Source organism: Amphiura filiformis, chromosome 11 (genome assembly GCF_039555335.1).
Source record: "Amphiura filiformis chromosome 11, Afil_fr2py, whole genome shotgun sequence".
Taxonomy (NCBI): Eukaryota; Metazoa; Echinodermata; class Ophiuroidea; order Amphilepidida; family Amphiuridae; genus Amphiura; species Amphiura filiformis.
The window spans coordinates 29,901,702-29,914,030 of NC_092638.1; the positions used below are offsets into that span (position 1 = coordinate 29,901,702).

General features: G+C 36.2%; 1 protein-coding gene across 2 annotated transcripts; it reads right to left on the reverse strand.

Annotated features, from left to right (window-relative positions):
* Nucleotides 1-850: 850 nt before the first annotated feature.
* Nucleotides 851-9,820, reverse strand: LOC140164701 (uncharacterized). Of its 2 annotated transcripts, XM_072188056.1 has the most exons (4): nt 9,691-9,820; nt 6,734-6,812; nt 5,142-5,496; nt 851-4,821 (listed from the first exon to the last, which is right to left on the reverse strand). In XM_072188056.1, the coding sequence occupies exons 2-4, from the start codon at nt 6,777-6,779 to the stop codon at nt 3,837-3,839; spliced, it is 1,386 nt and encodes a 461-aa protein (XP_072044157.1). In that variant the 5' UTR covers nt 6,780-6,812; nt 9,691-9,820; the 3' UTR covers nt 851-3,836. The 2 variants fall into 2 exon arrangements, with proteins under 2 accessions (XP_072044157.1, XP_072044156.1); XM_072188055.1 differs by lacking the exon at nt 9,691-9,820 and having other exon boundaries at nt 6,734-6,867.
* Between the last annotated feature and the right edge of the window lie 2,509 nt (nt 9,821-12,329).

The window sequence follows — 12,329 nt, forward strand, 5'->3', positions numbered from 1 at the left end:
ATGACGTGTGTACACTTAAATGAAGTTTTCGAGCAGGGATTTCATATCTCTGGTTTAGTTCGTCAACTATGCGCTGCAGAAAGCACAAAAATGCCAATTTTAGACATTCAAATATCCGTCAATCCCAATACATGTATTTTTTTTTTAACTTTTACTATTTAGGCCTACTATTGTAGTAACTAACATTTACAAATTCAATAAGCTAAACACTCAGAATTTGTGAACCATAACTTCCATATTTAGTAAAGGCCAGTTTTCCATATGTTCTAGATTCAAAATCAAATGATGTGGTGATTGTCGTCTAGTAATGATGAACTAGACTATGCCATAGTCGATTTTTGATAAATAAAAATACGTTATTAATCATGATGAACGCATTCAGTTGAACTCGAAATTATACTGATATTTATTACATCAAAATACTTGTATAAAATGGTTATGAAAAAGTTTATATAATTATATTTGTGACAGTAAAAGTAAAGTATACGTAGGCTTATATTATTGAATGCAACATTATCATAATGGCATAACTATAATGGCACTTCAATACTGAACAATTCTAATTTTAGAAACTGCCAGTTTAGTACGAGTTATCACAATCATCCCAGCAAACACAAAACGTTTTCGACATCATTCGCAAAAGGTTATAAAAGGTTGACAGAAAACGTTTAAATGTCGGGTTATATAAAGGGTATATTAAGAGTATAAAACGTTTTCATAACCTTAAAAACATTTTTGATAATCTACTGCTCAGCAAACAAAATGTTTTACAGAAAACGTTTAAATGTCGGGTTATATAAAGGGTATAAAAACGTTTTAATAACATTCCAAAAACATTCTTGAAAACTTGATACAAAACATTCTAAACAGAATGTTATTTTGGGGTTGAAAAAATATTTGCGAAAAATGTTTGCCCAAAATATTTTCAATAACGTTTTAAAAACGTTTTCATGACCTTTATATAACCCGACATTTAAATGTTATTAAAAGGTTTTGAAAAAACATTTTAAGAACATTTCTGTGTTTGCTGGGTTCAAACATTTTAACATAATGTTATTTAAGTATTGACACAATATTTGGCAAAAATGTTTGTAAAAATAGTTTACAATAACATTTTTTGAAAACATTTAAAAATATTGTTGTAGTGTGTTTTCATACAAAACGTTTTAAAACGATATCATGACCTTTATATAACCCGACGCGACATTTTAATGTTATTAAAACGTTTTTACCTAAACCAAAAGCCAAAATATAAGTAATTTAAAACGTTTTTAAAACGTTTTTGTGTTTGCTGGGATGACAATGGGCAAGTGGACTACGGAGTCGTCTAGTAATGAACCCAAATCAATTGTTTCTCTAACCTACCTATACTAAGTGTATCAGAGTAGCTTCTATTATATTTGCAGGAAGTCATTAGCTTCCTGTATGAAAATAGTTCAAAGGCTGACAATAATTATTAACTAGAGCAGCTGTGGCTCAGGAGCCACGTACGATTATTGTATGTAATAATGTGAACTGATGTGGATTGCGGACGTATACGCTGGCGAAGTTACGTAATAATCGGATTAACTGATCGGATCGGATATACCGCGCTGCACTGATACGTTCACGCGTTATCTCTTCATTGAACCATATCATGCTGATTACTTGCACCTGTAAGATTAGTATCTTTGAAAAGACCAGTATTGTATTCAATCTATGATTGCAGACATACACAGGTGATGAGTGTAACCTGCTTGTAGTGCAGCGCGATATGTTCAAAATTGTTTTCACCTATTGCTATTGGTAATTAATCAGATTAATTACGTAACTTCGCCAGCGTACATAGTCTTGTGCCTTTAAGCCAAACACCTTTGTGTTTTGTGTTTTCGATATCTCTGAGACCAGACTTATCGATTCTGATACTGCCATCATCTCAGCAAACACAAACATGTTTTTAAAACGTTATAAACGTGTTATAAACGCGTTTTGGTTTTGGTCAAAAAGTTTCAGTAACATTTAAATGTTGGGTTATGTAGATAGACCTAAATGTCATAAAACCATTTTAAAAATGTTTTATATGAAACACCTCCACTACAATATTTTTAAAATGTTGTCAAAATGTTATTGCAATCTATTTTACAGGTTTTGCATGTTTTCTGAATGTTATTAAAATTTTGTAAATGCAATGGTGAAGAAAAACAAGCTATTCTATATTCATTTCACATCTTCATATATTTCTGCTTTCTGAATAATTACATATTAAACCCTTCATTGTGGGCCACCAGACCACTTTTAGCAATATGTTGTGTTAACAACAACCTTGTCGTCTATATAACTAGATAAACTGCCGTACATTGTCAGTTATGTTACATACATGTATGAGCCAAATAGTCAGCCAGTTTAGAGCCATATGATATGGCTCTAAACTGGCTGACTATATAGAGCACTATATTGATGCCCTCTGTCGGTCAACGTTATATTAAGGTTACTCCGTTTTTGCCCCATGGGGCCATATATTGGAACTCTATTAGTTGCAGGTCCTCACTGTTGGCGATTCCGGCCTCAGCCCTGGAGGGCTTGCAGCACAATATCAACAAAAAACATCAAGACCGCAAGCCCGGCAGGGCCGAGGCTGGAAACTACTCCAATAGTGAGCACTTGCAACTAATTGAGTTCCAATATATAATGGCCCCGCAGGGCACGAAATCAAGGAGTAACCTTAAGTTATTGACAGCCCGTCACCTTTTAAAAATTAAGAAAAAAATACCCCATAGTTTTTCCTCATTCTTCAGGTCCTGCCATCTATTGGGGCTTGATCGCTATTGTTTCTTTGTAGCACTGCGGGGCAACCTTTATTTATTTATTAATGAGATTATTTGCATATATTTCCAGAAATCCCTTAATGCACTCATCTGCAGCCTACACAACAACATTTTACAACAACCGATTAACTTCTTACTTGGCAGGATGATAGGGTATGATATCCTTTTGTGTTGTATAGTAGTTTTGTTTCCGGTTGTTTGCATATTTATGAATATTAATAACCTTATTTGCATTTGATAAAATGCCATTACTCCACTCGGATGCTTAAATCCAATTACCAATGAACTTCTAACTTGGTAGGGTGGTGATAGAGTTTGATCACCTCTTTTGATGAATATATTTCAATTTATTTGCACACTTATGTGTATTTATGTCATTGCAAATAACAAAGGTTTGTAAATACAAATGAGCGAATGAAGTCATTAATTTGAACTTTTTAAACCTTAAAGCTTTGTTATATTGCAAATATTGGTTGTGGGCCACCTTGATTACGAACCGCGTAATTAGGGGAAATATTTGGTCTGCTAAATTTTTAAACAGTAAGTGAATTGACTGTTAGGTATATTACTTTCCTCTGTAAAATTATTGTTATAAAAATTATAATGTTAAAAATCGTCTTCAATATAAAAAAACCCTTTAAATCCTTTGCAGAGGGGGTGCAGCCATTAAATAGGATTGTTATTACCAGTACGTACCAGGGGCCTAGCAAGAGCCTCGGGGGCCTATGGACAAGGAGCAGTTCGGGGCCTTTTTAACATCTCCATTACCAGCCCATTTTCATTTTCGCTCTTGCTAGGGGCCCCTGAACCCTCGGACCCATGGACTTCGTTCACCCTGTCCACCCGCTTGCTACGCCCCTGGTACGTACTTTCATTTGAAAATGACTGTTCCTATTTCGTGTATATTGCTCTGGAAAATTAGCTCTCTCCGGAATTTGATAAAGTTTACTTTCATTTTTCTTTCATTGTATTAAAAGCCTTTAAATCTTCCTTATGCCAAGTTAGGCATTGGTTATATCAATTAAGTACAATTTAACTTCTCGTCTTTTTTCTCCCTTTTCTCTCTCGTTGCTTTTTGCCTTTTCTTAATCTTTTCTTTTCCTTTCCTTTATCTTTTTTGATTTTTGGGGGTATGGGGTCGGGGTGGCCCCAGCAAGACGGTCCTCCTGTGTCCGCGCCTGCGACGTAGTTATACACCTGGCTAAACCACCCACGGAATGTTTCCATGCGTGTTTTTTCAGGTTCATAGTATCCCTGGCCAGTCTGGCACTCTTCTGTTATAAGGCTCCATGATCGCTGTACTGCATTCAACATAACTGTTGGATAAATGTTAGTAAGCATGTCAATCGGCGGTGGTTTCAGTGGATGAAACCAGTGATCAGTAAGGCAAATAGTATCTTCATTTAACGAGCATACACCACGGCCCACGGAGCCAAGTAACACTTGGGAGTAGAAATAAGTGTGTAGTTCCGGGAGTTCTGGTTTTGGTTCTGGAACCATCTCTGGTTCTGATTCTAGTTCTGTTAGATTAGTTTTCGGCGGCATTATCGGTTCAGTAGTGTTATTGGTCACGATATGTGGCGGTTCAAAGCTCGGCCTTGACGGTCGAAATTGCCATGACCACACAACTGTGAGTATTGGAATTAGCAAAGTGAACAACATCAAAATGCCAACAAGGACATAGAAAGTTGTTAAATTGAAATGAAACAGTTCCCCTACAGCAGTTAAACATGAAGCCATCTTTCTACGCAGTTTTTGAACCGTGCTTGCGAACTTTTCTGTCGAGTAGAAACCGCCGCCATTTTGCGCTACCATACGGTCTATAACATCTAGTAAAGTTTTTACTTGAATGGCATTTTCTTCCTTATCGGCTTTGTTATTGAATGCGACACATCGTTGACTGCATTTGCGCAAGACGTCTTCAACCATTGGGTGGATGCCGTTCTGAAGAAAATCAGTAAAGGTCCTGTTCTCGTTGTCTAAGGTGTCCTTCCCAGTAAAGACGACGATCAGATGACTGGGGAAAGAATAGTTAAAATAAAATACATTAGAACCACCAACAACAGTATGCGTTGACTACGCACGTGATCACCTCCTCGCTGCCATAACAGCTTGAAGACAGTTAAGTCTCGAAATTTAAATGCAAACATGGCAAAGGCGGTAAACAACACGAGACTACTGTGCAGCAAAATGGTCTAGTTTGTTTTGATAAATATTTTTCCGTCGGCAAATACTTTCAAAATGTTGTTTTTGATAACATATGATACAAATTCGGAATCCCTATGTGAAATAATTTTGCTAACCAAACTTTCTGTCAACATCTAGAAAAATACTCACTTGTATACTTCACTTCCAAACTTTGCTTCCATTCTCCTAATAGTTTCCTGGGCTTCAGGTGGAAATCTATTGGTCATACTGATCACCAACAGAAAGGCATGAGGACCAGGTGTTGCCATGGCAACACACCTGTCTATTTCCCATTCCGTGTGCTTCTGAGGCCTTTCTGTGTTGTAAAACCCCGGAGTGTCAATAATGGTAAATCGCCGACCATCCACTTTGCGTTGGACGAACTCGCAGAGTTGCGTTTTGGATCTCGTGTCCACTCGTTCTTCGAAGATTTTTTCTTGAAGGATGTTATTTGCCGTTGTTGTCATGCCAGCTCCTGTTCTGCCGAGCATTACAAAACGTAACTCTGCAATTAAAAACAATTGTCGGTTACCTTTTTGGTGGGAGTTTAACTTTGATTTTTTCAAAGGATGAAGCCTCAAGCTCCAACCCTATCATGCCTATGGTTTTCTGAAACTAAATGCTTTTGCGGACCCCTTTAGATCTATCAAACTTTATGCTTTACTAACATTTTGGTCCTAATTTTAATATCAATACAAACGTATAAAGAGGATAGCAACGGCACAGATTAGTATAGATCATATGTATATTGGACTCAATAACAACTGCAATTCAGTATTATCATAATTATGGCATCTGGGGCTGACGTAAAGATCAGCAGAAAGTGGACCGATTCTAGTTTTATACATGTCAGCGCTATGGTTAGATGACTTCGTGAGAACAGCAATTGTACCATTTTTTGACAAACAAAATTCCACAGAATCCAAAGAATATAGAACCGTTACCCTGATCTTGCAGATCTTGCATGCAAGAAAGATCTTTCTGTAATAATTGACAAACACGGTGGAAGGCAAAAGCATTAGATTGATGAGAATATTTTGTGAACAAAGTTTTGAACACGAAATTAATGAACACTTTCTAGGGTAATAAAGCTTTTAAATGAGCGAACCCGATAAAGAAGAACATTTGAACAGATTGACGAGACAAAATTAACAAGTCTTCTAGTAGGAGACAGTTGCAAGTCAGGAGAATCAAAGCAAAATATAATTGAGTGTCACCAATGCTTTACAAATAGTGATAGCATAGTCTCTTAACAGAGTTCAGGAGATACAAAAATAGGATTTCAGGACAGATCAAATGGAAAAGAAAGGAACAACAGAAATTGGTCATTATATAGTTATTGCATCAGTATTACTAAGGCCGTATAAAATTAATGTTTTGGTTCTCGTCCAGAGGATTTTCATGAATTGATGAGGGAGGGAGGTGTTTTTTTTTTTCCAATGTAAAATTAGCATTGTCAGTAGTTTTCGGTCTTCTCCAACAGTGCTCGAGGAAACGATGAGGCCCTTTTTTTTTTCAAATGTGAGATTCTGAGGGATAAACCCCTAGAGTACCACAAAAGACTTGGAAGTGATGCTTGTTCTCTAATAAACTTATTTATATGTATGAAGATTTCATAAATCATTCCAAAGTCTAAAAAATTGAAAAATCTATAAAAAAAAAAAAATCTGACAAGTCCCAGAAATTGAGGAGGGAGGGGACGAGAACCAAAATATTAATTTTACACGGCCTAACAAACAAACCTTTTATCTGTTGTATCGGTAGATCGTCCATCATGTCTTCAATCATTAGGCTACGCCAGCAATGCAAAATTTAACCGTCCTGGGGAAACTGAAATAAATCATAGGTTGAATTATTATAGTAAAGCGGTTGTGATGATATACGCCGCGCAGTACCCATTGCGTCGTTCATGCGTCCGTTCATCCTCCCGTCCATTCACCCGTTCATTACACATGATGATGCTGTACGTCTCATCTCAGTTCAAGATAAAGTGCAGCATAATGGTTACATGGGGGCAACTAATCAATTTTTAACGGTCTAGTCCTAAACCTGGGTCTCATATATGCTTAAATTCAGCACCTTTTGATGTTGACTATTGAACCAGGGCTAACGTGCTGCTTTAGAACAAGTTTAGAATAGGGTTCAGAACCAGAAAGCTTTAGCTCATTATGATCAGTTCTCACAAAATGAGCATTAAGTTGGCAAAATAATATCCTGATTTAAAAAAAATCCTTATTATATACCTTTTTAACTTCATACCAAACATGACTCATTGCTTTTATTTGGTTTTCAAAAATCAATATTTCCTCCAGAATTTCTTGAAAGGCTTGAGTTAAAATTACACCATATTTGCAAATAAAATAAAATTTAAAAATGTATCCATTAATTCAAATTCAAATATGGGATTTTAAGGCTTTTTGTCTGCCAAAAAAAAAAAAAACACCCTCTATCGTTGCTTTACATTTGCAAAAGTAGGCTTGAGTCAATATTACACCATATTTGCAAAGAAAATAAATTTAAAAAATCTCACATTGACTCCAAATTGATATTTTAATGCCATTATATTGGATTCTGGCGGCCATTTTGAAGAAAAAAAGCGCCCTCACCGTTTAACACAGGGTCGACATTTTTGCAGACAACCTGATTTCATTTCCTTGTGTAAGGTTTACAAAAAAGTTGTCTCCACAAATCACAAGGAGGGGAGGGTTTCGGTTCCTAGCCCATTGCCTATTATGACCGCAAATTATTGCCAAAGTGTGAAATCGCAACCTCTTTTTTATATGGCTGATATCTCACTCATTTCAATGGACAATTTGACTTCCCTTCGTATGTTTAACATGATGCAGTCATGTCTTCAGTAGAATTCACCACGACCTTTGCAGGACTTAAACCCCATTAAAAGCTATTAGACCAAGATAACACTCATTGAAAACAGTTCAACTATGTTACATCAGATCATCTCTGGTTAAATCCACACACACATGTGTCTGTTTTACCTGTGCAATGAACAATGAGCTGGTATTATAGTTTCAGTTGGGTGAACGATTATAAAACAAACGCAAGGTAACAATTACTGTGGGGCCTTTGTTCACGAAATGAGACAATACTGTGCATATTGTTAACCACATTCGTGAAAATGAGAAACATATGGCTGTGGGCCGTAACACGGTTTGGAAATAATTTCTTCATATTTTTCGGTGTTATCTGTCGTTTACATATCCTTCCTAAAACACCAAAGTGCGAATATTTCCAAATTTTTAGGACATGTTACAAAACTATATTTTCTAGAATTTTAGAAGAGTACTTTTAATATTGGCCGGTTATTTTTCACACAGCGACGTTAACTAGGCAATTACCCATACTTCTAACATACACTATTTGTGGAGGTTACGCGTCAATGGTAAGAGCACTGTGTATTGTGTATAGGAAAACGGACAGTCATGACAGTAACTGCAGTATGATATGCTTGATTTTATTTATATACTAGTAATACATTGTAAACCGGACACATTCTGTGCATATTCTGTTTCTTCTGCACATTCATTAGCAACCTTGCGCCGTCACAGGAGAGTGGTTTTCACTAAATTAGACGGGCGTATGAGAATTTCTTGTTGCAGTTCAGCAGCAATCTGAATTTTATCTGTTGGGCGTGCAACTGGGATATTGCCGAAGCACCTGGGCCCCATAAGCTCCCAGTTTGTATTGAGCATTATATACTGCCGCGGACATTGAATAACAATATATCTTACGGGAGTATATAAAACGGGGACCCCGAAAACGGGGACCCCGAAAACGGGGACCCCTTAAAATCACCCCATAAAGTTACTGACAAATTTCTAGGGGTCCCCGTTTTTTAAACTTTAGGGTCCCCGTTTTACAGATTGACCCATAGGTAATCTGTAAAACGGGGACCCCAAAAACGGGACTGATATTTTAGGACTGATGAGTCTCCGAATGTCGCCAATATATTCACCATGGATATACTAATATTACAAATGCAATTTATGAAAGTAGTAAGCACTTCTTATGTATTTGTCCAATATACAAAATGTTGGGGTCCCCGTTTTTAGGGTCCCCGTTTTACAGATTGACCTAGGGTAATCTGTAAAACGGGGACCCCAAAAACGGGACCCCTTAAAATCAACCCATAAAGCTACTGACAAATTTCTAAGGGGTCCCCGTTTTTGGGGTCCCCGTTTTACAGATTGACCCAGGGTAATCTGTAAAACGGAGACCCTATTTTTTCTCTCTATTTTAGGACTGATGGGTCTCCAAATGTCGCCAATATATTCACCATGGAATTACTAATATTACAAAATGTAATTTATGAAAGTAGTAAGCACTTCTTATATATTTGTCCAATATACAAAATGTTGGGGTCCCCGTTTTTAGGGTCCCCGTTTTACAGATTGACCTACCTAGGGTAATCTGTAAAACGGTCACGCTGGATCCGCTGCTGGATAAACAACTACCTCAGTAGGCTATTCCATATTCAGGCTACGATTTTTTACCAAAGCCTACTACTGCACTATCACTCCTATTCCTACAACTCCTACTGTTACTACTACAGCTATAACTACTTCTATCGTATTATACTTATAGTTCCAGTACAAATAATTATACCTTGGCGCTAAATACGGTATTTTGTTCTACGGCAATAACTTTTTTCTGCTATCCCTAATAATTATGTTTTACTTACCGATTTGCAATTTAGTACTCCTTTACCGTCGTCAACGAATAACAGAGACACACGTGTACATAACCCGTTTACAAAAATGAAATGAAGAACTAATAATGAAGTCTATAGGTCTATGATTCAGAATTTACTACTATGTATATGTTGAAATCCTGCGTGAATAGAGTCTGGAAATTACCTACATTTGCAATTGCCTGCATTGTGTGTACTTCCGTAGTCACGTAAATACAAGGGTTGCTCAAAATGTTCTGTTTGAATACTCTCCTTGTCACGAAACAAATTATTTAATTTGACTTATTTTTAATAAGATTGTGGATATATATTTCAAATGGAGTCATCCATTTAGGTAGCTGGTTAAGCTGGTTAACTGGACATCAACCACTAAACAGCTTACATAATTGAATACATGAATCCAAAACCCACCCAAGTCCATGGGAAGTGATTTTGAGAAAAAAACCTGTGTATCATTTTAATTCCTTCAGTTAGATTTACCTGGTCAATATGGTAAGTTGTACGTGCAAATGGGTGGGTTAAACTGTATTAGGTATGACGATTAGCATTTCTGGACTTGGGTGGTTTTTTGAATCATATACTAAGACAATAATGTTGGAATGAGATTACCACTAGTAAGATAATACAAAATAAAGCACACAGTTATGTAAAATGTTGATAAGCATTCTGCCATGTAATATAAACCACACACTTTCCTTGATTAAACCCATTTTTTTTCTCCAAAAGTCACTCTCCAGTAATGAATGTATTACAAGTGGACTTTTATACATACTGGATTTCAATCAATGTGTTACAAGACTCAAATCATGGACTTTGGTTGATTCTTTCATACATGCTATTTTTCACATGCTCAATAGACACAGAGGATGAATTTGAGTTGTTCTTTCATACATATGACAGGCCTATGTATAGCAACACTTTCCCATGCTTAACTCAATTTGGCCAAAGTATGGACTTAGTGGCTTTTGTATTTATATATTCAATTGGATGAAAATTGATATGTTAACTAACTATTATTACAGCGTTCACCGGCAGCGTCATTCTTGAAAGTATTTTTGTGTGTAATTAATAATTTTAAATAATGAAGAAGGAGGCGGCTTTTATGCTTCATCCTAGCAGGACATAAGACAATGTGAGACACATTGAACTAATATATGCGAGGATCGGAAATTGTTCATTAACTTGTGGAATACATCTTAGAATGCGGCTGGAAATTTGATTAATTATGGGTTTATTACTCAGAAAATCAAAATTGCAAATGAGAAACATGTAAGAATGACTTAGGCAACTAGCGTAGCAGGCTGACGAATAGTTGACTCAACTCCTCCCATTATAACTGAGAGTTTGGTCTCTAAATAAAGCTCATAGGCCTATGCATAAAAAGTATACCCAATAACATCACAGTAAATACATTGTTTTGAAGACATGATTCCATCCACGATCCACACACGGTTGAAAATACCGTCATTGATTGGCCCACTCACTCTAAATGTTAGTGATTTCTTCAAAAAATATTCAGAAAATCAAAATTGCAAATGAGAAAGCGTAGCAGGCTGACCTATTGAGTTTGTCAAATGGGTCACCCAACTTACACCTTGAAATACAAGAATGGTTAAAAGCATAATCTAAAATGCTCTACATAAATGCCCATGCAATTGAAAGTGTAAAAAATATAAATTGTGTACTACCAATTGCTAAAATGTGAATGATAAGACATTAAAATTGTCATTAGGTATTTTTGATAAAAAAAAGATTGGCAAAAAACGACGAAAGCAGAAGTATTGACAAAGTTGGAGCTAATTCAAATAAATGCACCCAATTTCTCTAAGTAGAGAAATTACAGATTCATGTAAAATGTCTTATTTTGTCTTTAATAGACGGCTTTTGGTTTAACCACTAGTAGCAATAGCAGGCAATGTGTTGATTTTTACGATCCTCCGAGCCCGGACTCCGGATGAACAAATCACTGAATAGGCCTTTAACGTGTATCCATTAGTTGTGGAAGATACATAACTTTTTGAATGACCTCCAATCCGAACTCTTATCTATATAGTCTGGCAAATCACGAGGTGGTGTAACTGTGTACGTGTTTTTCCCAGGTCGATAATGTGTAAATATTCAGACGGGAAAATCCCTAGGTTTCGTAATATATTTAAGATAAAAGTTTCAGCTCACGGTAGCACATCATTGGAAGTTTGCTACGGTCAACGCATCTTGTCGATCCTCTGCAAAATGTAAGTTGAATATTAAGTATTTATATGTTTTGTCTTATGTCACATATAGGGCATAATATATGCATGTAGGAAATACCAAATCAGACTATAGCCATTCCTAAAGCGAGGGAGCATTTTATATGCATGTATTATATCCTAAATTATACACCAATGTCACTTGTGGCCTATTAGTAGTAATAGACCTAAGTAGAATGTTTTCGTTAGAAAGGTTGATTAATCTATGTCTGCTTCTTTGTTTTGTTTTGTTCTTTGTTTAATTATGGTTAGCAACTATTTTAAATTGTAGCGATTTGGTAGTTCACAGCATCTTGCGAATGATAGGGAGCTTTGGCAAAAATTGCATTGATCATTTCATAGCGAGTGTGTATAAGAATTCAAATATCACAGATATACTTT

Bases quoted from the DNA above. Each gene is read 5' to 3' on its own strand.
- LOC140164701 (XM_072188056.1), bottom strand. From the start codon at position 6,779: ATGATTGAAGACATGATGGACGATCTACCGATACAACAGATAAAAG. The intron at 5,497-6,733 runs GTTTGTTTGTTA...TTTTAATTGCAG, and splicing joins ACCGATACAACAGATAAAAG to AGTTACGTTTTGTAATGCTC. The intron at 4,822-5,141 runs GTGAGTATTTTT...TTCTTTCCCCAG, and splicing joins TTTGGAAGTGAAGTATACAA to TCATCTGATCGTCGTCTTTA.